This window comes from Hyposmocoma kahamanoa, unplaced genomic scaffold, assembly GCF_003589595.1.
Source record: "Hyposmocoma kahamanoa isolate Upper Pololo Valley unplaced genomic scaffold, ASM358959v1 232, whole genome shotgun sequence".
NCBI classification, from domain to species: Eukaryota; Metazoa; Arthropoda; class Insecta; order Lepidoptera; family Cosmopterigidae; genus Hyposmocoma; species Hyposmocoma kahamanoa.
The window spans coordinates 1,938,448-1,963,519 of NW_020653750.1; the positions used below are offsets into that span (position 1 = coordinate 1,938,448).

The following is a 25,072-nucleotide window of genomic DNA, read 5'->3' on the forward strand; positions in this document are numbered from 1 at the left end:
CAGGGTGCAAAGTATTTTGCAGATTTAGATATGAACTCTGGGTATTGGCAGTTAGGTTTATGGAAAGGGAAGGAAAAAACTGCCTTTGTTACACATACTGGGCTATATGAGTTCAATGTGTTACCTTTTGGCTTGAAAACAAGTCAAGCGGTGTTTCAAAGGGCAATGGATAAGGTATTGGCAGGGATGAAGTATCGTAATGTGATAGTTTATGTTGATAATATATTAGTATATGCAAGTACGTTTGTAGAATTTAAAAATGCATTAAAGGAGGTTTTGATGCGATTGCGAAATGCGCATTTGACTTTAAAACCATCTAAGTGTCGTTTCGGTTTTCAGAAGGTGACTGTTCTGGGACACGAAGTGTCGGCTGAGGGGATTGGACCGGATAGTAAGAAAGTTGCGGCGATGAAGGAGATAAATCCTCCATGTAGTCTAAAGGAAGTGAGAGCGGTTTTAGGATTGTTCTCTTATTATCGAAAGTTTATTGATAATTTTGCTAGATTGGCGCTCCCCATCACAAATTTGACGAAAAAGAACAAGGCGTTTGTTTGGACAAATGAAGCGCAGGAGGCATTTGAGATGTTAAAAGATCGGATTTGTAAAGCGCCTGTTTTAGGGCATTTCTCGTCAGATAGTGAACAGGTGACGCGGTTATATGTAGACAGCAGTGGTTATGCAATTGGGAGTTGTTTAGTACAGGGCATAAGAGAGATGAAACCTATAGCTTATGCCTCGAGGAAGTTAAGTGAAGCAGAGAAGAAATATTCGGTTACGGAGAAAGAATGTTTAGCGCTTATATGGGCGCTGAATTATTTTAAAAGTTATTTATGGGGTCTTCGTTTTCAGGTAGTTACAGATCATCGGGCACTTGTATGCTGGAAAGCAAGAGAGATATGAATGGGAGATTAGCCAGATGGGCATTGTCGATTTAAGGTTGGGACTTCGATATTGTTTATTGTAAGGGTAAGGATAATGTTGTGGCAGATTTCTAGAGTAGGAATCCGTTGCTGGAGGATGTAGAGTCGAAGGTGGAACGAGTACCGGAGCAGAGTGACGAGTTAAAGTTATATGTTTTGCGTGCGAATGATGTCCAGAGTAAACAAGAGGTGGATGGATTTTGTAGAAATGTTATTAATTGCATTCGTTCAGGTGTTGGAGAAAATTATCGAGGCTTCTTTTTACAGAACGGAATCCTTTATAAGAAATGTCGTTTGAATCAAAACATAGTTGATTTAGTGGTCTTTCCGTCGGAATTGTTTTCGGAATGTATGAAGGAACTGCATGATAGTGCTTGGACGGGTGGACATTTTGGTTTGTTTAAAACTTTTTCAAGATTTAGACAGAGGAATTTCATGGTGAATGCTGAAAAAAAGATTGAATCGTATGTCAAGAGTTGTCAGTTGTGTCAGGAGCGAAATATAAATAAAACGATTGCACCTTTGATTTCTATTCCCGTAAATGGTATTTTCGAGCGCGTAGGAATTGATATTTTAGGGCCATTTAATCGTTCGGATAAGGGTAATAGATATATAATTGTGAGTATAGAATATTTGTCGAAATATGTGGTGTGCAGGGCCGTAACCAGGGTGACAACAGAAACAATTTGTGATTTTTTGGTGTCGGATATATTTTGTAGGTACGGCGGAGTAAAGGAAGTTTTTAGCGATAGAGGATCGGTATTTACTTCTCATTTGGTAGAGGAGACAGTGCGAGATTTTGGTGCGGTTATGGTGCATACTACGGCATTCAATGCGAGGTGCAATGGTTTGTGTGAGAGATTTAATAGGACGCTGTTAGGAATGTTAGCAAAATATATAGGAGGCGAACAACAGAATTGGTGTAGCATGTTACCATTGGTGTGTTTTGCTTACAATTCTAGTAAACATAGCAGTACCGGGGTGTCACCATTTATGATTTTGTTCGGTAGAGAATCCTTATGTGCGTCAGATATAGAATTGGGGATTAATTATGTCAATGTTGCGGAGAGCTTGCAAGATAAAATTGCAAAACAAGCAGCGTTGATCGATGTTGTTAAGGAACGAATAGTGAGGGCGCAGATAAAACAGAAGCGAAATTATGATAAAAAAGCAAAAATAGTTGTATATCAGCCAGGGGACTTGGTGATGTTATATTGTCCTAGGAGAGTTTCCCATAAAAGTGTGAAATTAGCTAGATTATTTAAAGGGCCATATAGGGTAGTAGACCGATTAAGTAGGGTTAATTATATGGTGAGAAAAGTAGGTGTAAATAGGAATAGATCGAGTAGGCAGGATCTAGTCCATGTTAATAGAATGAAAAAGTTTTATAGAAGATAATTTAATGTTTTCTTGGTTTCTATTAGATTAATTAATCTTTTTTATTTATTTTTCATGTGGAACCACAATGAGATTATCCAGCAATGATTGATGATTTTCCAGCAATGCAGACTTGGAAGGACGGGAGGAGAAGATACTCTATCAAACAGATAAAACTTATTTCTTCTTTTTTATATTTTTTAAATTTGATAGATTATTGTCCTGTATATGCGCATAGTTCGTGCTCACCCTCCCAGTTGAACAAGGACTGTCTGCATTCGGGGAAAATATATTTATTTAATTAATTAGGCGTTCTTCATATGGAATATCCCCATCCCATATGTATGTTAGGATAGGTTGTTAGGGTTATATGTGTTTTTGTGCTCGTTTGTTTAAAGAAAGTGAGAATAGCTGATGGAACGTGATAGCTGCAGGATGAGGACTAAGGCAGCTGGGAGATCAATAGTAATGTAACCCAGTGATCGTCCGATGGATGTTCGAGCCTGTGTCGTCGTTGTGGCAGCATGCACGTTGGAGATAGCTTAGGCTTAGACAGTTAGGAAGTAGTGATGTTTAGAATTTTTTAGGATCATTCAGCCAGTTTAGGGTCGCTGAAATAAAGTGTTAGGGTTTGGACAGGTTCCTTAATTAGCTAGGATAGCTAACGAGTAATTATATTTTTTTGATTTGTTTGATTAGGATGTGGTCATGGTCTGTCCTTTTAGATAGGTTTTTGGCAGACTAAAGCCATAGCCTCCTCGGTGGTTACTTGTTGGTAAGATGATAGCTTCCGAGCAGTGCGTGGCTAGCCTGTAGTAAAGGCTGATCACCGATGTAAGTTGCCTATCATAGGTAGAGCATAGGTATCATAGGAAGTCGTCAAACCTGCGAGCGAGACGATTCGTGATAACTCTCGAAAACAACTTATAGATATGGCTCAGAAGCGAGATTGGCCGATAGTTCTTCAAGAGTGTTTTATCACCCTTTTTTTTTTTTTTTTTTTTATTTATTTCTCCAAAGATATACAATTTAAGCATATTCTAAAAACCTTGCCAACCTGGACATCAGGTTGTTGGCAAGACAACGCTCTTTTCATTTATATATGTATATCTATTCTAAGTTTAATTATTCCTTAATTAAGTTACATTAATTACCAGCTAATATTAATAAATTCAAAAACTAAAGGCTAAATAATACTACATCTACTTATAATATGTACCCTATAACTTGACTTTTGAAGAACAGAACGACCTCGCCTCTGCCCCATGCCTTCGGCGTTTGACCTTCGACGATGACAGAATTGAAAAGCTTCTGGAGGACTTTAAGTATCGGCTTGCCACCCGCTCTCAGAAGTTCTGTAGTGATTCCATCATCGCCCGCCGCTTTGTTGTTCTTGAGTTATTTGAGAGCCACACTAATCTCATACAGGCTGACGTCCGGGATATCTTCGGTATAATGTCGGGTAAGCTTGGCTCTGGGGTCTCTAACCTCGCTTTCAACAGGTGCTTTCGTGGAGTATAGCTGTCGATAGAAACTCTCTATCTCCCTCAGGATTTCAGGCTTAGATGAAATGATGCTACCGTCATCAGTCTTAAGCTTCGTCAGTTGGCTTTGCCCAATAGACAGATCTCTCGCGAACACCTTGGAGCCTTTGTTCCGCTCAATGGCCTCTTTAATACGCTCTGTATTAAATTGGCGTATGTCGCTAGTCAAAGACTTCGATATCTGCCTATTTAGCCGCCTGTAGTGACTTGCATCCTCTGAGTTCTGTAGCCTCATTTCATTTCTATGTTCCATGAGTTGAAGTGTTTTGTCGGAGAGTTTCTTTATTCTGGTACGGTGGGTTTTGAAAAACTTGGACCCAACCGTAAGGACAGTGTCCACCACCATGTTGTTTAGATCGTCCACATTTATGCAGTTTTCGAGGGCTTTGAAGCGGTTTTGAAGTTCGAGCTGAAAGCTCTCGGGGTTTTGGAGTTGTTCAGGTATTGGTCGGAGCGTAGACTCTATCAGTCGAGTTCCTTCCAGCCGGATATTGATATTCAATGTGTCTCGTACCAACCGGTGATCACTTCCTGTTTTAACGGTGTTGATCACAGAGACATCATTGAATATATGCTTTTTCGTCGACATGATAAAGTCAATCTCATTTTTTATTTTGCCGTCCGGACTCATCCAGGTCCACTTACGAGTTGGAGATTTCCTGAAAAAGGTGTTCATCATATAGAGGTTCTCCTTTTCCATGAAATCAACCAACATCCGGCCTCTGGCGTTCCGTTGTCCAACTCCAAATTGCCCCACTCTCAGTTCATCACTGCAACGCTTTCCCAACTTTGCATTGAAGTCCCCCACAACAATCGTGTAGTGGGTTTTGTAGCTATGCATGGCTTTTGAGATCTCCTCATACATAGCCTCCACTTCGTCATCTCGGTGTATCGAGATCGGAGCATAAACCTGAATGACATTCAACGAATATCGTTTTGATATTCTGAGTATCAGGTATGCCACCCTGGTCGACACACTTCCGATGGAAATCACGTTGTTAACAAGGGACTTGTGGACAATAAACCCGACACCGCCAAGGGACTGTTGGTCGCCCTCCCGGTAGTACAGTAAGTTGCCGGAATTAAGGATTATCGAGTCCTCCCCCTCTCTTCGGACTTCAGATAGCCCAATGATATCCCAGCGTAACTTACTAATAGCTTTTTCCAATTCTGTGAGCTTTGCGTCGGTCCTCAATGTGCGCGTGTTGTAGGTTGCCAGGTCCAGTCGTCGTCGTTGATGGTAGCCGGGTCTCCCCCGGGGATTCTTCGCACCCCATGCCCTGTTTCCAAAGCCGCTACCGTGACTAGGAAGAGCAGGACTGCCGGGGACTAGGGGGCAATTCTTTGGTGTGTATATCATAGGGGGGTTGTGCCATAATCGCCACGCTTGGCAGGCGGGTTGGCGATCGCAGTTCTGGCCAAGATGGGTAGAAGACGCTGCTGCCCGTCTTCTTCTGACATTTTTTTCCTTAGTCGCCTTTTACGACACCCACAGGATAAGAAGGGGTTGGTGCTATTCTAGGCCGGCACCACACGGCAATATAAATTATAATTTGATAATATAATTATACATACTTAATTTAAATACCTATTTACGTGTATTATATAAAATTTCAACTAGTTTTAGATTTAAGAGCAGTCCGCTAAAATTTATTTTACAAATGTTACATTTAACAATAGGATACCAAAGTATTATTTTTGTATTTAATTAAGACCATAAATGTCAACACTTAATTCCCATTAATAGGTCTATATTTTATAACAGCGCCGTTTTGGACCCGAGCCAGGCTAAAAGGAAGTGAAATTGGTTATGCTAGCTGATATAATAGTTCATAAGGCGTTGAATATACTTCGACCTTTAATTAAGTGGTCAGAATTAGGATGTGTGTGATTCGTACTCAAACACACACCTCCACATCAGCAGTACATAAGCCTTTACCAGAAAGATTAGCCTATGTCAATGCGCTTGGATTTGCCTTATTGGCGTTAGCTATAATGATGCAATCTAATACCCAGTCAGAATCTACTGGCTATCTTCTACAAACAGACTTTATCCATTGCAACCCACACGAATGAGACGACACACGCTTCGTATCCCATCGTATCTAGCTTTACTTGTGAACTACTAGGCACTTGTGACTAGCACGATTGTGCTCAGTTTTTTTTATAATAACAAGTGACGGGACGAACAAGTCGTGCGCCTGATGGCAAGCTTCACGCCTGTCCATAGTTGCGTGCCACTCAAAGCTTTAAATCGCAAAGATCTGAAGGGGATCCAGTGCGCTTATCACCCTGAGATTTGACAAGTCCCATGTGCCTGTAATGTCACCAGCACCCTTACCCTTCAAAACCGGAACGCAGTAATGCTGACATTACTGCTTAGCGGCAGGAATAGGTAAGGTGGCAGTGCTTCCCTGGACGAACTCTTTCACAAAGAGCTCGATTGCTAGTAGGTAAGTGTTTGTACAGAAAACAGCAAAAGTAGACCTACATACTTAATTATCTATATACCTGGTGTTTTCACTGGATTAAAGTCTTTATCGTGGAAAAGTTAAGGAAATGTTCTATATATTTCGTATTTACAAGAATTGTGTGTAATTTCCCTTTGATTCACATCTATTAAAAATACCCACAAAACATAACACATTGTTGTTGAAGAATAAATTTTTTAATTGCTGTTGACCATTAAGGCGATGATTCCATATAAATACGAGACAAATAGGTCATGTAATTAGCGTTTGGTATCTAGAACGGAATTTCCATAAAACAATTAAATAATCATTGTAATATTAGACGTAATTAACTAAAGCAGAAAGACGTCTTCACTGGACACACGTTTGTTATGTGACAGTCTTGATGAGATAACCATGAAGTGCAGTTTCCTTGTTTGTTTTTTTGTTTCGATATTTTTTGTAAATGCAACGGATAACGGTAAGTTTATGGATTTAGTATATAGATACGGAAATTTAATCTTATTTTTTATTACTCGTGTGTCACTTTCCATACAATGAAGAAATTAAAATAGCCAAAAAAAATTCATTTCGTTTGATTTGGTGGAATAAATCTATAGTTTTATGTCACGTAGCCATAGCAAAATAATGTATCAAAAATGTAATAAATGCTGCGGGAAAGTGATAGTCAGAACATGATTTAATAGTCTTTAGACGTTAAACCTCTTATAGGGAATGAAAATGTGACCTATGGTCACTAATCACGCTACAGCTAATATACGCCATTGCATTTTATAGAAAATTGTAAAAGATGCGTGCAAACGGACACCTGTTCGGTATACAGCGAAATGACAAAGCAAGAACAGCGAAGATGGGTCCAAAAACATTCCTGTCAAGCACCTGAAGAATTTATCGTTTTCAAATCTCAAGGAGACTTTGTAAGTCATATTTTCTTTATGAAATTTTGGACAAAGCTAATTTTATTAACACAGTGCACCAAATTGTACTTTATTTAGTACTGGAAGCAGGTTGGTTTCAAATAAAATTTATAAGAACCAATAGCACTGGAAAGGCATAAGCTCATTCCATAGAAACACTGATTTAGTAGCAGTAGAGCTCCTTGTAAAAGAGTTTGTCCAGGGAAGTACTGCCACCTTACCTACTTGTTACATATTTCTTCCGCCAAACAGTAATGTCAGCATTACTGTGTTCTGGCTTTGAAGGGTGCTAGTGCAATTACAGGCACATGGGACTTGTCAATTTATTTGTCAGGGTAACGGGCGCAGTGGCAGTCCCGTTGCGGTTTAAAGCTTTGAGTGGCACAGCTACTGTTACGGACAGGCGTGTAGCTTACCAACAGGCACACGACTTTTTCGTCCCGTCATTTGATATTATAAAAAAACGAATACTTCGTACTATCGAAACCATTTCTTACAGATTTGTTGTCCCGACCGAGCAGAATGGGAAAATGAAAATCTAGAAATCTCAAATCTCCCCGACAAAGTCGACAAAAAGGGTGGCAGACTAAACAGCCATGAAGAAGACATAGAACACAGTCCTTCAGATGACGACGACGATGAAGACGATTTTGATAACAGTGATGAATACGAACGACAAAGTTGGTCACATAGCCCTTATAATCAAATGCCCAATGGTGTTTATAGACCTACCAGACCTCACAACTATGAACGCCCAAACTTTAACCGCAATTATAACCACCCTGGTGGCCATCCTAACTCACATTCTTCTTTAATCAAGCCCCCTATTAATAATCCTAACTTCAACACCAATGGTAATTATGGTATCAATAGGCCAAATATCCATGAACCCAATTATGACAATCGTCCGAATTTCAACCACGGTTTAAATACCGACTATAATCCTAATCCTAATTATAATGTTCCAAATGGCAATTATCCTAACTATGCACGACCAAGTGGCAATATTTATGGAAACCAATTAAACAATAACGGTGGAGTAGGTGTTGATCAATGTTCCAGTCTGACGAGCGTCCTTCCTTCGCCACAGACAGGTTGTTGCGGTCGTGAGGCTACAAATGATAGAAACTTTGGTAAGTTGGTTTTTCTACAAATAGTAACAATTAACATGTTGTTTGAGTACATTTATTTCTCTCGTGAGTTTAGGTGTAATTTGTGGTTGTCTATGTGTGTGTCCATGGCCCGTTACCGTACCGTTACCGTACCGTACCTTGTGTCGTCCATGGCACGATACAAGGTTTCCCTGGAACCAGGCTATGAGAAAAAAAAGTTCTGAGAGGTACTTTTTTTTAATGAAGGTCGGATGTGAAATTTCTTCTTGTCTTTTGAGTGTCAGACAATCAGCTGCAGTAGCAATACCCTACACTTTCTGATGCAATGTTACCAAGTCTTTTCCCAGCAACTTTCAGCATGATTACCAATTATAGCAGCACGTATCTGTCGTGCCTGTACACAGGTCCTAAATGTCCCAGTCCTGGGACTTGTCTTTACCATTACATACCAGAACATATTATCCTAAGAAAATTATTAATCGACACTATTAATTGTTGTATTGTTATGTTTTTAGACAGGCAATGAAAGCTAATTCCTATTATTTGCAATTATTGCAAGAAAATGGTTTATATTTATTTCATTTAATGAAATTGATTAAATGTCTGCAATATATCTTATTATTTATAATTAACGAAATATGCTTTTTTAGGTGCACAAAACGGTTATATGAACAGACCACCAAACTTCAATCAATGGGCACCTCCATATTCATCATATCCTGGTCGCTATACACGTGACACTGATACTTCTGTACCAGATATTACTTTGGACAACCGCATCGCTGGTAAAATCTTTTTTCAATAAGACAAAACACCACAAACAAACACACGTGCCTCCTAATGTGATACTAGGGACACAGGTATTTCCGTACGCCCTCGTATATATCGTTGCTTACTTTTAACTTTGGTTTTCTAACAACTACCGCAGTCATGGTTTGTCTTACTTTAAAATATTTATTACAACTTTCTTATATGTGTTTAAAATACGAAATATAATAATATATAATATTTATTATATATAATATAAATTATATGGAATGTGTTATATATGACTAGAAAGGTGGATAAATTCCCTATTAGATAAGTTATATTTCAATGACATATCTAACTTATGTTGGAAGAAATAACATTTTCATTACAAAATTGAGGTTATTTCTTCACGCCAACCACATTTCACACAATGATTTCACTGTATTCCATTGATAGACGACACAATACACATACACAACATTGAAGTACAGTAGTTTACGCACTGATTTTAAGTGTTTTTATCACTTCAGAACACGGAACTTCAGAATGTTTATTTATTTGTCAACAAACAGTCGCCCGGCTCGCGCGCGATTTACCGACTAATGTATGAAATAATAATGTGACATAGTATCCAAGGTTCACCATCTTTACCAGACCTTTTAATATTCTTTACTTTATCCATTTTGCATGAACTCTTACAACGTCCAATAGAGTAAAAACCCTAATTATAGTATTTTTTTAAATAAAATCTACTGAAGACGCGCTATAACGTGTTTGTCAATAAGCATACACCACAGAAAGTCTATAAATGAAATATATCTAGAATAAACTAAATAACACTAGTTTTTAGAGTACTGATGGACTTTACTGGATATGTATAGAACAATTTTACTAAAAATAATCAGTTGATCTACAGATGAACTTAAAATAAGGACTATAAGAGTAAGTCTTAAGAGAGATCACACTTAATTAAGTTGTTTGGTATTAAGATTTTAAAATATTGACTTGAGTGAAATAAGTCTATAAGACCAACTTCTTTTTTCTAAAACCATTTATAGAGAACTATTATCTAAACCTATACCGTAATAAGACTGTTTATAGATATAATAGTTTTGAGGTGTATAAAGTGTGCTGCTTGGGTGGATATATTTATACCCATAGTATATATGAGATGTGTTGACTATACAAAATATAGTTTGTGCCTCATCTATTTAAAATATACAAACTACAAGTAACCGGACACCACGAGAGTATTTGGAATATCAATTAGAGAATAAATTATCCACTGAGATACGTGAAAAAACAATGATTATGAATACAAGAATACAAGATATTTATTCGCTGAAAAATGTAGTTTACAATGGTGTTATAGTATATTATTATTAGATCGTACATTTCACCAAAACTTGGCATGCGAAAATTTTATACAATTCTTATTTAAATCACGCACAGTGGTTAAATTTTACATTTTATGTTATCAATTAAGAACAAACCCACCTCAAAAGTTTTCATCTATTGTTGTTGAAGAAAACATTTCTTCTATCTATTTGCCAAGTTTTATTGAAATCGATATGGAAAGTGGGTGTAATCTAATAAACCAGATCCCCTAATTTGTGGAATATTTTCTTCGAATTCAAATAAAAGCACTAGTGGTCACTTTATTATTATTTTGTTGAAAAGGGGGTCCTTTCCAGCAAAAAAATAATCATTGAAATCCGTTCACAAATGTGATACACACAAAAAAAAATACAGTTAAGAACAAAAGGAGGAGTACTTTGTTTGAAGTCGGTTATGGTACATACAGATCGAGAAAAAGCGCTGCACGCGCACTGCATGCGTGCAGTTAAATACGTCTCTTCGCGCATCTTTACGCGCCCTTACATACATTTTAGGTAATAATTGAAATACGAACACAAATTATATACTTGTATTGCAAATACACGAAATTCAAGAACTGTCCAGCCATAAATCTAGTCCGACAGTTAGTTAATAATTTTTTTTTCCAGGTGGAAAAGAAACAAGCCTAACACAATTCCCTTGGACGGTATTCCTAAAAACAACCTTCGACTACGGTACAAAGAAAGCATCGTTCAACTGTGGAGGTTCTTTGATCAGTGCCCGTTATGTATTAACTGCTGCTCACTGTATAGATGAAGAAAATGCCAGAGTTAGCAAGTGAGTTCAATTGCAGACTATAATATAAGAGCTTTGGTCACGTATTGTGACCTAAGCTAACCGCAATTACCTGCGCGGTCGAAATCTGCCCTAAACGATCATTCATATAAAAAAATACTTAAGAATTTATTACATTTTTACTGTATTTTCACTTATTTCTACTTCAGTACTTAGGCAATATACAATTTTAGGGCAGGAGAAATTTGAAGATATTTAGTGTGTAATTTCCATCTGACTACAATTGTCGGATCATAATTAATTCCGTCATAACTAATTCACTCGTCGTTAAAATATGATTACTCGTGATATATTTATTTACATTGTGTCATTGACGTAATTACAGTATTGACATCAACTTAGCCGAGTATGACAAGCGTACGTTCCCTAGAGATTGCGTGAACGTTCCGGGTGAAGGCCGTAAATGTATAGACAACGTAGTCATGGAGGCTGAAAATATCATTGTATATCCGCAGTACGATAGTGTCAGGCTACAAAACGATATTGCATTGATTAAACTTCGTGGCAACGCACCTTACACGGGTAAGTTTTGAATGTATTTATGTTAGCTATGAAATACCTAAAAGTTTTGTAACTGAAATAGTACAATAATGTAATAGAATAATGAAATTTATGTCACGACATTTACATTACACAAAACGATACTAGCCAAAAATCTGGGTCCCAATTCTGCTAATTGTCTTGAAACCGCTGGTCATTGTAATTCCATTGAGACTCCACTAAGGTTATATTACATCTATGATAGTAGTTAGTAGAGATGAAAGGGATATCCGGTAAGTATCCGGTAATCCTATTTTTACTAATGACAGTTCCGGATAGTAGAAAGGAATCCGGCCGGATACCGGATTTTAAAAACTGAGAAAAATTCATAATCGTCACGCCAAATAAATTTATTTATTGATTAAAGATGATAGTAACAGGGTAAACAGCAACTACAGGATCGGTGATAATCTGTTTATTACTTGCAACTGAAAGAACTATGAAGTAAGATAACATTATCTGTAAATTTAGCACTCAAGTTTCAAAAGGCAAATTATAGACCAGTATAAGACCAGTTTTTCTGCATTAAGTGGTAAAAGTTGGTTCTATTCATTTTCATAGGCGGTACCAGCTTCAGAGGGCAGTTTTTTACTATAATCTCTTGCAAATTTTGCATTCGGCAAAACAAACAAACAGCACTGATATTAAAATATTGCCAAATATGCGATTTTTCTTTACTGTTAACATTTTTGTGTTATGTATTTTGTTTGTATTATCGAATAAATTAATCGTTTTTATAAAAACCAGGTCACCACAACAAATCAAATCGTCGATATGTAAGTTCGACCATGTTCGACGCTACATAGCACATTTTTGCACTTTTTTTTTATTAAAATCTTTCTTAAAGTTCTGAGTACTCGGAGCTTTGCGCAGTCGCGCATCTGCCCAAGTTTAGTACGCGGACTGTTTTTGTGCTTCAGTACAGCTACAGTCAGCGTTAAACCATGGACGAGTTTGGCGTCCATTGGGTACATCAGAGTATGGTAATAATACTCCATACTCAAACACAAAACCTCAACTACAGCATCAGCACAGTTCGACGAGTCTACTGAAATAAAGCACGCCTGCCAGGGATAAGACGCAAAAAAATGGCGCATTTGATCCCAATCTGCTAACCTGTATCGCCACACCCGTCTCATACCACAAGGGCCCTGATCGGGTGGGGATTGTACGGATACAGTTTCCACCAGACATTGGTCGGAAGTACCCAGTGGGGCGTCCACAACAACGGAGTATCGGTCTGGATCAGTAGTTAACAGAAGGTCCAAGCAATTAGCTATATGAGACTCAACGTCAGGGATCCTGGTGTCACCACTGACAAGCTGGGAAAGGCTTAGCGTTAACGCAAGTTTACACGTCTCTCTCCCAGCGTGTTCGGTCATCTAGTACGGGAACAACCATTCTTGATGGTGAGCATCAAAGTCCCCCAGAATGACTAGTTGCGACTCTGGGTATCTAAGCTGAGCCTCATCAGACGTTTCACTCAGATGTTGGAACAACTTGGTTGCCTCCTGATCTCCACTGTGCGAACGGTAGACACAGCAGTACACTATGTGTGTAATTCCTGTGTCAACCAGATACTACAAAACAGAAAAACTCGGAGTCTCAAGGTTCTTGAGACACTTGATACAGATGTCATACGTACACACAGTCGTGCGGAATCGAACGCGCTAGGGTTGTAATGTAAATGAAAAAGTTGTCAGACTTTGAAATTACAATTATTTATTTAATATTAGGTAATTATTATAATATTAATACAATACAGTAATTTGAAATTATATAACAGTAAAGCGATGGGTTAACGAATTACCTCTCAATTTAGAAGTTGACGGCTCGAATGTCTACGCGGCATGTTGTACCTATAACTTTTTTAAGTTATGTACACATTTGTCGAAATTCAGTAGTAACCTTTCGCTAACGATTAAGGAAAATATGTTGATGAAACAAGATCGAAGAAGGTTCAGAGCCTTTGTCCCTAAGTCCCCAAACCGCATTGGGTAACATGGCGGAGTACAGCCTATAAACTCTTTCCTTAGAGGAGACCCGTACCTAGCAGTGGGGCGACTAATGGATACCGATGATGATGATTTATTATTTAAATGTGTTTAAGTTTTAAAATGATATATACATTTTTTCCCTTCTCTAAATTCTCTGTTGTTGTAATTCATTGTAGCTTGTCTAGTAATCTCGCTTACATAAAATAATTGAAAATAAGTTATGTAATTTCTTGCATTAGGCATGATTTTAAATATTTAATAATCGCATAATTCGTTGATCACAACCAACCAACTAAACTTCTTAGGAATTGATGGCACAAAGAATCAAAAATAAAGAGATTAATAGTAAACAAGATTAACACTTACCTTTCTTTCGGTAACGAAAACAATGATAATTTATTGTCAGTACACTTCTACACTCATCCACCGAACAATAATGACGCTATTTCGACATTGCAACGATTTTTTTACGAAACATACCGTACGACCATTCAGATGTGTGTGCGACACTCTCTGAGAGTTTGCGCCGGCGTCGACGCACTCAGCGGTAGGCACTTATCGCGCAACCTTGAGCGAGTGACAGAGCCCTGACCAAACGTACAACGTTACACACACTATGTGATTTTGTACGTTTGGTCAGGCAGGTCACACACAGTTGCGGTGATTTAAAATTAGCAGACTTGAGGCCCAAGTTCAGTTGTCTTCCAGACGATTCTCGCGTAGTCTGCCGAAGACGCACGACCTCTTTTTGACTGGTATCGTATGTTATTTCGTTACAAAACTTCACTTTCATTCCGTTCCGCGGAGCCGAAGTCAATGAAACATAATTTGGTGCAATCTAGTTTAATACCAGTAAAATAAAGGTAACTATCGATTTGTAAGTGGGTATTTCTCCAAAGCTAATTTCTCAAAATTTTCTGTGTCCATGCACTAGCTCCACTTATTTATCTAAACAAAGATCTACAAAAAATAAATGTATAATATAGGTCGAAAGCTAACTGGAGAGCACAAAATCTTCCCAATAAACCTTTTGGACCTAGTGGAAAAAAATCCGAAATGCCTAAAACCTGACAAAGTGTCCCGAATGCAGAATCCAACACAAAGTGTCATTTTTCTCAAAATTGAAACTGTATATGAATATTAGACTTTAGCTCACGTATAATAAATTAGATGATAGTACTTACAATCTGAATTTCAAAATAAACTAGACAATAGTTTTATCACAATACCAAGAATGCTGTGTGTCCCAGGCTTACGCGAGAATTCGGTGGTCGTTACTAATCACGCTACACGTCACAAGTGAAATATTTTAGAAGCTTCGCAATTCGTTCGTATTATTCATTCATCACGGCCCTGCGGCTAGAGTGAACAGGTGGATGATTTGTTGCCGATTTTAGGACTTTTTGCTTGTAAATATCTAATTCGGTGGATTTAGTCCTGGTTGATTTTTGAATTCGGTGTATAGGATGTTTCAAAAACTAAATTTTATGGTTGTAATATTTTTTATAATATGTGTTATAACAACTAGAATATAATAACAATTTATTGGTTTTACAAGTATTGTCGTTTACGAGTAATTTCAAAAACATTTATATTTTCTGAATCCCGTGGCCTTGGTTTCGGTGGATTTTATGCCACCGAATTCAGAAAAGCTTCTACCGAAGGCGGAAAAAACTACCGTCGAAGAAAAATTTGTTCGAAAAGCAAGAATTTTGTACGTTTTTTTATATAAATGTTTAGTTAATATTATTGATTTTCACAATTTTATATTACTACTTCCTTCCCGGAGAAAATTAATAAGGAAAATCAAAACTACAAGAAAAATTTGAAATCAAGAAGACGAAGGAACATGCTAGAAAAGCAAAGATAAAAAGCGATCCAATTATATATGAAAGGTTTAATGAAAAATGTAGACAGAGGTATGCGAAAAAAAAGTGGAAGGAATCATTTTGAAGTTGCATGAATTATCCCGTCATGTATAAAAAGTAATGAAAAGTGTAAATCGTGCAAGTTCCAAAAATTTTATTGCTTTTGTAGCTACAGATTGTGTTCTAAATTTTTTTTTAAAAGAGATACGGAAGTACTTTACGTGATTGTAAAAAGGTTGATCAGCCAAACTGAAAACTAATTTAAATTAATAGTCATAAGTTGAAATTTGTTTGCGTTGTTCTGATCTGTTCATGAATAAATTTCAGTTTTTAAAGCTTGATTTAATAGTTAGTCATATTAGTAAATGTTTGTGTAGATTGTTGAATGTTTTTATTGCCTTTTTCATAATATTTTATACAAAAATTGTGCCTTTTGCTAAATTATTCTGATTTCGTTGGTAGCTGAATTCGGTAGATATCAAATCTAGTTGCTCAATTAACGGCGTCCTATGTAAGTTTGAGTTCTTTTTATTGAAATTAAGAAAAAAAATCTTCCACCGAAGTCAGAGAATTTAACCCTTCTAGGAGAAATGCCCAACTACTTCTTTGAGATGCTAGTAGACATTAAGTTGGTATCTACTTAATAATATTTAAAATTTAACTACCTATATGACAAGGTAGACCTTACTTACATGACTTGTTTTTTCAGAATATATTCGTCCTATTTGCTTACCACCGATCAACGTGGACAATCCTCAATACTCCGACTTACGTTTAGCAGTAGCCGGTTGGGGTCGAAATGGCACTGTCAGCTCCCCGGTGAAACAATCGACAGTTGTCAACTTAGTACCTCAACGACAATGCGCAGAGTCCTACCCACATTTGACACAGAAACACTTGTGCGCTGCCGGTCACAGTGGCGAAGACACTTGTAAAGGAGATTCGGGAGGTCCACTCATGATGCTTTACGAGGGACAGTATTACATTTCTGGCGTAGTCAGTGGCAAGAGAGCAGACTCGCCATGCGGTACCAATGTACCCTCACTTTATACTAACGTGTATCATTATATAGACTGGATTAATCAAAATGTTAGATATTAATTTCCTGAGTAAAAATAACAATTACTTTCGTCTTACTAATAAATTATACAAAACAACTTGAAATAAATTTCCCTGATTTATAAATACTGGTAAATTATTGCGATCTCCAAAAAACATACAGTTCACAGCTTATTTTAGTTTACTTACCTTAATTACCTCTAGGTAATTCAAATGTTGTCTAATAATTTACTTACATCATCATTATAATAATAATTTTAATCACTTAAAGAAGTTAGTCTTTAGTAGCAGTACGCTTCCTATGAAAGAGTTCGTCCTGGCCGCCAAGCAGTAATACTCACGTTACTGCGTTCCGGTTTTGAAGGGTAAAGGTGCTGGTGAAATTATAGGCACGTGTGGCACTTGTCAATTTATCGTCCGGGAAAGTGCAATTACGCGTACCTAGTATTTGATTATGAGTATCCATTTCGGTAATTTAGTGGCTAAATCAAAGGAATCTGGTACAAAACCATGCAGAGTGAGCCTCCTTGTGTCCCTTGGTTTGACCATGTTAAGTTAAGCAGGGGTTAGCGCGCATTGGCTTCGATCCGGACACGTTCCATTAAAAAAGTTTTTGTATTTGATGCGAAGGATGAATGGGAATGGGAATTGCGAAGTGTGTGGGATTCCTGAGGATGTACATCATTTGCTCATGGAGTGTGTTCGGACGGAGCCTATCAGGACGCGGTTTCCGTACATTTAATGTTGTGTGGTTTCAATCTGTTTTGTCGGAGCCAACGTGTAGCGCTGCGGAGATTTTGTACAGGTACATGTTTGGTTAGGTAGTATTTTTATTTATCTGTCAGGATTTTATTGACTGCTTTTTTGAGGTGTTGTTTTTCTAATGGGACTGACATGTTCAGTAACGATCAAAGTCCCTAAATAAATAAATAAATAAAGAGTAAAAACAAAAAACAAAATTAATGCTTACGACAAAAGACAATATAATTTTATGCTTACTTATAAGTCGTAGCCATTGAAATAACAAAATAATTTAAGTAATAACGTGAAATCCCTCTCCTGTAAAATTTGGTTTGGGGCATACGCGCCTTTTACTAACAGTCAGTGGCGGATTTGCAGTCTTGGCCACCCTAGGCCCCAGGCCATGTCAATACTAGCCGCCTCTTCTCAGTACTCATATACCTACTGGTAGACATATGTATATTTAATAAATAAAATGTACGAAAGTGATTTAGGAAGATTATTGTTATACGATGCGGTGCAGTGCGGCCCGCCATACTGTGCGTGAGCCTTTAAAATATTTAGTTACTTGGAGTTATTTCTTGTTATCATCAGCGAATTTTTTGTCACGATTGACCCCTAAAATCTGGCCGCCCTAAGCCCGGGTGTATTATTTATTTGGTACCATGAAAAAAAACAAAGTTACAACTTATCTTCTATGCGCGCTTTTTTATTTAACTTGATAATAAATATATACATATAAAATGTAGGGTCCGTTCGTTATGCCCCCGGTTTGTTATATTTGTTGTGGTGTGTGCCCCCGATTTTAATACATTTTAGATCAACATTTTTTGTCAGATATCTAGTCTATTTGCATTAAGTACTGTTAACAACTAAATTGTTTCTGAATTTAATAATTTATTTACATGTGTATGTGTGTTACAGTTATGACTTAATTATTGCACGTTGATAATAAACTTGTATTGGTAAAATAATAACTACTTAAATTCTAATTCATAAACTCGTGTATTATTTCATATTTTGTTTAACGACCTTATCTGGACAGGGATAGCGAGTGACGACCAACTGTTCAGCCTCGCCAGAAATAAAGACAAATATGCTGAGATGACTGCCAACCTTCACTAGTTGGATAGGCACGTTAAGAAGAAAAAGTCCTTATCTACCTATTACAATAAAAATAATTTCTGCTCCTAAGCCACGCAAAGGTCCTTAGATCACTTCCCATAAAAATGGTTTCAAGTGTAAAGGCAGTGTCGCTGACTGTACGTAGTTATTACAATAGTTCTAAGCTAGGAAAAACTATGTATACGGTGAAGTATAAATATAAAGCTTGACGGTATGGACCGTTCTTATCGTAAACGGCATAAAGTTGAATTTAAATGTTAATTGTTGTGCTCCTGAGCCCATATCAAACATGTCTATGTATCTTAAGACCCAGCAAACTACAAAGGGATAACTGCTAAGTTCCCAACATACACTAAAATGTACTAGTAAATACAGATAATTCCGGCCCAAGCAAGTGTTTCCTTAGTTTTGTATGAAAAACGTAACCGGATTATTTTAAGTATTTTGTATTTTGTCTAGATATCCTATGGTCATCTAGAATATAATATAGCACTAATTTGAATTTTTCATTAGTATATACCTATGTACAAAGGATTCATATTATCGCGGTCTGAATCACTTTACATGTTATTATATATATTTGGAAGTAGGTACACGGGTCCTTAAGAGGTTATATCTACATAATTAGGTTATCAACTCAACTATTTGAAGATTCAGGGATTATATGATAAGGGATTTTTATGGAGATATTAATTGACGAGATGACGATATTAACTTCTTTAGCGCTCTTTTCTGGAAGTGATCTATATGATAACAACGAGCGATTTAATAAAGTGCTTAATATGAGACTGTAAAATCTAATATGAAATGTTTTTTAACAATGCTTCAGAGTACCGAAACATTTTCAGCTTGACATATCGAATCGTGAATTAAGTCAGGCGGAAATACAAGATTGTTTCCGTTCAATAGGTCTAATCTCTCAAATGGTTATTCGTGCTGAAGCGATCCTTTTTTTATTGGCATGTCTTTGTCGATGGTTCCACATTATCATTGGTGTGGTAATGTAAAATTTTTGGGTTTCATTGAACGATGTCTATGGAAATCTTTGGATAATTTGAATGTATCAAGTAAATAGTAAGTAGGAAGCATTTCATCAATTTTTATCGCTATATATCTCTCTGTATTTCTCCTATACAGGAATATTTGTAAAATACTAACAACCAGGATTATGATTGTAAGAACATAAACAACAACTTTTTCACCTCACTAGCTCGTAAAGGCTTTCTTTCTCATTGTAAACCTGGGTGCAAAAGCGTTTTTTCGATGCTAGAGTGGAAATTGGTTTTTGAAATTCGCACTTGACGATGGACTGCGGTGCACCTAATTTTTTTTTCGATGAAAAAAAAACATAATGACACGTTCAACTACACGATTTGTCGTACTTTATTTAGCTAATATAAATCCGTTGGTATATTTTATTCTTATTATTGTTGACATTAAATTGATAACGATAACTAATTTTGTTTATTAAACCTGATTTGTTATAGTTCAACTGTTTTTCTTTCATCTACCATTTTCCTCGCTATAGTGAGGTAAAACTTGTGTGTTTCACTCGGCAGCAAAGTTGTTTTGGGTCTCGTGTCTTGAAACCTGCGCTACGCTCAGGATTCTAGGGTAGATGCCTCGGAAGCAATTGGGGGCATTGATGCGGTCTAGAAAGCATTTGCAAAAAAACCTGAATAATCTATATAAACTACACAAAAAATATTTAATTTCTTTTCCTTGTGATTTTTTATGTTAAATTAATATAAAGGAACACGTTTTCAATTCTGTTTTGTGGTGATGAAGTGAATTTGAAATTTTTTTATTAGAGAGGTGAGCTATGCTTCAAACGGTGATTAGACGATTACCTACTCCATGCAAAACGCAGGAGCGCACTTAGTGGTCGTCCTGGACCTTCTTGCACGTTTGAACTTACTAGATTACTATCAAATATAGATCTGAAGTGTATATTTTAATAGTACTACAAAAACTTAAAAAAAATAATATATAAATTTATTATATTTTGTAAAAAGTCGTGGAACAGAGGTTTTTGTTTATGATGTCAGTAATACATATAGTCCTGCGAGGTTGTTTGTATTTTACAAATAATTCTATATTTATACTATAATTGTTTACTTATATCTCATTGTTTCTCGTCTGATCCTTTTTTCACTCTTTCTCTTTTTCACGTTCCTAATTTCCCCGTTGTAAAAACAAGTCGAAAACCTTGTAAGTGGCTACTCGATAACCGCGAAAAGCCAAGAAGAAAATTTATTCTAAATGGCTTATAACCACTTCTATGAACATTTCTTTTATTAAATTTAACCAACTTTTGCAGTCCCAATTTATTCTTCCGATACAATGAAGTCATCCTGAAACTGAGGAACTATTACTATTTAAAAAAATAGTCAATTTTATTAATTTTGTATGAAAAAATAACTTATATTATTATTAAATAAGCATAATAATTTTTTAATGCTAATAGGCTCAATTTGATATAAATTGGTAAAAAAAGTGGATCCTGAGCGTAACGAGGGTTTCAAGGCACGAGACGCAAAACAAGCCAAGCGAAACACACAACTTTTCACCTCACTATAGCGAGGAAAATGGTAGATGAAAGAAAAACAATTGAACTATAACAAATCAGTTTTTCATCACCGCTAGACTCAGACTCGCTCATGTTTTGCTATTTTTCAATTTATTACAGTACAATTCAATCCAAAGTGTTGAAATTGAAGTCATTAAAATGAAAATTCGAAAAAAATAATTTTAGTATTATTATTTATTTATTTATTTATTGAGCATTGGCTATAGATCCATCAGCTTATACAAGCAACAAAGATTAAGAAACTTAAAACGTAAAAATCCTTTAAATTAAAAATTAATTTGTAAAAAAACTGTAACTACAAAAACCCGCCATTTTTTTCAATAATTTTAGTTTTGGGTGCATTTTGAATTTACACCACATACGTATTCTTCTTCTTTGTATTAGAATTTTATGTGGTTAACGAAATTATTTTAGTTCTTCAACAAACTAAAATAATCCAATAAAACAAAATTAGCGTTATCGTTGTAAATTTAATGTCAATAATAATAAGAATAAATTATTCTAACGGATTTATACTATACAATTAAGTAAAAAAATTAAGTATTTAATTTTTTTTAGTCAAAAGAAAAAGTTTATCTTCGGATGCATTGGCAATTTGCATCTCACAAATTAAAATAGAAATTATTTTAGTTCTTCGACGAATTAAAATAATTTGAAATAGAATAGAATAGAATCCATTTATTACATAACGCCACAACACAATAATACACAGTAATAAATAAAAAGTAAAAAAAAATAAAAATAAAACAGAACTAAGTTAAAACTTAAAAACAAACTAAATTAAAACAAACAGAAAATAGAATAACAAAAAAAAAATTAAATAAAATTAATTAAAAATAAAATCTTGGTAATAAATAATTAAGAGACCACAAAGCTAGTCAACACTATTGTTGTACTAAATAGATGCCATGTGTGCGGCTGTGGCGTATGTAATAGGATCCACTCAGCTAATGTCACCGCCGGGAAAAGGTTGTGACGCTGATTTCCAGTGGACCCTAAAACCGAGTGAGTACCGGATGTGTGTGTCGCGTTTAAACTAAAATAAATTACGTATATATTTCTGTAATGTAGTATGGTGTGTTCTCTTATATTTATATAATACTTAAATAATTCATTTGATACATATATGCAGTGATTAGCGTTTGCAATGTAGTGTCTATTATTTACAACAAACAAAAATGGTACTTATTTAGTTCAAAAAGATATCGATTGCGAGATTTGTGTCACGTGGGCGACGCAAGACGAGCGGGTAGGCGCGCGAGCGGGGTCCCCGGCTTACGAGCTACAAAGTGTGGCAGCTCCGTCCAGCTCCGTTGTAAGCAAACAGGTTTCGTCCTGCATCGTAGGTACTTACCACGCATAATAGCGTGCAGTCTCCTATGCCGTAAAAAGGTATGTACCGATATTTAAAACGTCTAACGATTGCGGATTATCATAAATAATTGTAATTGTTTAATGAATTGTTTATTAATAATCTCAGTACAGAGTACTAAAAAAACCGACCTCAAAAGTACGTGGAATTACATCTATTTGCTAAGTTTCATTGAAATATCCCCTAGTTCGCCACTATACAGGGCTTGATACTGGAGATAATAAAAATAGGTTCTCACTACGACACTACTCAAAGTATATCGAGGGAAAAACGCCTTGAATTGATGAAATAGCAAAATCAACTAAATAATTGCTAAAAGTAATTGCTCCTAAATTAAAGTTAGGCGCTATTTATAAAATTGAATCTTCATGCGTGAACAGCCACCCTTTGAGCTGGATGATTTCCTTCAAAATGAAATGGGACCACTATGGAAGTACTTCCTTTCCAACAAAAAAAAAAGAACATACAGTCGAATTGAGAACCTCCTCCTTTTTTGAAGTCGGTTAATTATGAAATATAAAAATTAAATAAGAATTGTGTCATATATCAAATAGTAATAATCAGTAAAATTTTTCAGGAACAAAATAAACAACCGAAAATATCTACGAAAAGACGCAATTCGCACTTGCCCCACCCCGCACGCAGAACAATGATGACGATGACCGCCGCACACCAATGCATTAAGTCGAAAACAGGGCAGTGAGTGCACAAGTTAACTTTTACGGTATTTTTTTTTGAATATCTAAAAGATATTGTTTGTATTTACTTTTAAACGTGTGCACCGTTTGTAGACTACTGAGTGGTGGCGGCAGCAAAACATTCCATATCTTCGCTGCGGCGAATTTGAAACTGCCACGGAATGCGGCGGCGCGACAGCTCGACAGGACTAGCAACCAAGCTGACGCTCTGGTGAAAGATGTCTTTACATCACGGGACCGCATCAACTCGTCAGCCAAATCAATCAGCGTCGCCAATGCCAATTGTTCAAAATCCCCAAAAATCACTATATAATAATAATAATAACAATAACGTACACACTCAACATAGCCCCGCACTAGGGAAACCTTGTGTCGCGGATGCCATGGTCACACACATAGACAACCACAAATTACACTCAAACTCACGAGAGAAATAAATGTAGGCCATACAAACATTTCTCCCGGCGGCCCGGCAATCGAACCTGGGACCTCTGTGTGGCACTCCAGCATGGTAACCGTTCGGCCACGGAGGCAGTTAATTGATAGATTAAACAAAATGATAAAATGTTAGAATCCCCACATTTTCCTCACATAGCGCCAATCCCCACAAAATCCCCAATCTAGTTGAAACTTCCCACAATTTGAAGAATTCCCTACAAATTGGCAACCCTGGATACAATAGTCGTAATTCGCGCTCGGGCCGGTCATGGCCGGCGTTTGTTTGTTGACAAATAAATAAACATTGTGAAGTAATTCCGTGTTGTGAAATGATAAAAACAATTGAAATGAGCGCGTAAACTACTGTACTTCAATGCTGTGTATGTGTATTGTACCGTCTATCAAAAGAATACAGTGAAATCATTGTGTGAAATGTGGTTGGCGTAAAAAGATAACCTCAATTTTGTAATGAAAATTTTATTTCTTCCATCAGAAGTCAGGTATGTCATTAAAATATTCCTTATATTTAAATGACAGGAAATTTATCCACTTTTCTAGTCATATTATAACACATTCCATATAATTATACAGAATAAGGTTTTTTTTGCAACAAATTGGATTTTTTCCAAATGTTTTTTTGACCTAGTGTTTTGAAAAGTTTTTTATTACATAATACGCTCACTTTTTCGTATAGTATTAGTTAGTTTATAAAGTGAGCGTATAGCTTAAAATTAGTATAACTTTATAAAGGTTTTGTAATACTGTCAAAAGAAAAAATCGCTTAGAAACATAGCGTTTTGTAGACAATCATAAAAACCTCATAGAAGGAATATTCTTCTACAAGATCAACTACACTAAAGCAAGTATAAATAATCTTTTAGTATTCCAAAGTTTTTCTATAGATAAAGCTATAGACAAAATGTGTTTTGAAAAAAGCTTTAAATTCTTATCGCCATTTTTATTTTTAAAGAATGACTATGAAGTAGCCGAGAAAAACTTCTTTTCTTTTAAAAAGTAAATCTAAGTTGAAATTAGCTTGAAGAGGCCTAGAACTTCTTGGAAATGGTTTGTTTTGTGAGTTATTTTGTATATTTAAGCTTTCTATAAATATTTAAAACCGAAAATCGATAACTGTATTTTTATTAAGTTTATATTTTATACATAAATATTTAAAATTTAGCGAGCGCATTACTTTTATGGCAGGTTTTACATCACTTTTCACAATGTATTTAAAGTCGCACGTCAATTTCCAACCGATTAAACATTGCGCGAAAAAGTCAGAAATATATCTAATTTCGCCATGTTGCAATTTTGATACTTTATATTTTGTAAGCCATTAAACTTGAAATCTATTAGTATT

The 25,072-nt window shown here is 36.1% G+C and overlaps 1 protein-coding gene across 1 annotated transcript; it reads left to right on the forward strand.

Annotated features, from left to right (window-relative positions):
• Nucleotides 1–7,193: 7,193 nt before the first annotated feature.
• Nucleotides 7,194–23,716, forward strand: LOC113228421 (spaetzle-processing enzyme-like; the record flags this gene model as incomplete). Its single annotated transcript, XM_026461720.1, has 7 exons — nt 7,194–7,229; nt 7,729–8,362; nt 8,992–9,126; nt 11,098–11,266; nt 11,610–11,806; nt 16,399–16,770; nt 23,682–23,716. Coding segments are annotated over exons 2-7 (1,335 nt in total), but the record flags the coding sequence as incomplete, so codon positions are not given.
• Nucleotides 23,717–25,072: the final 1,356 nt, after the last annotated feature.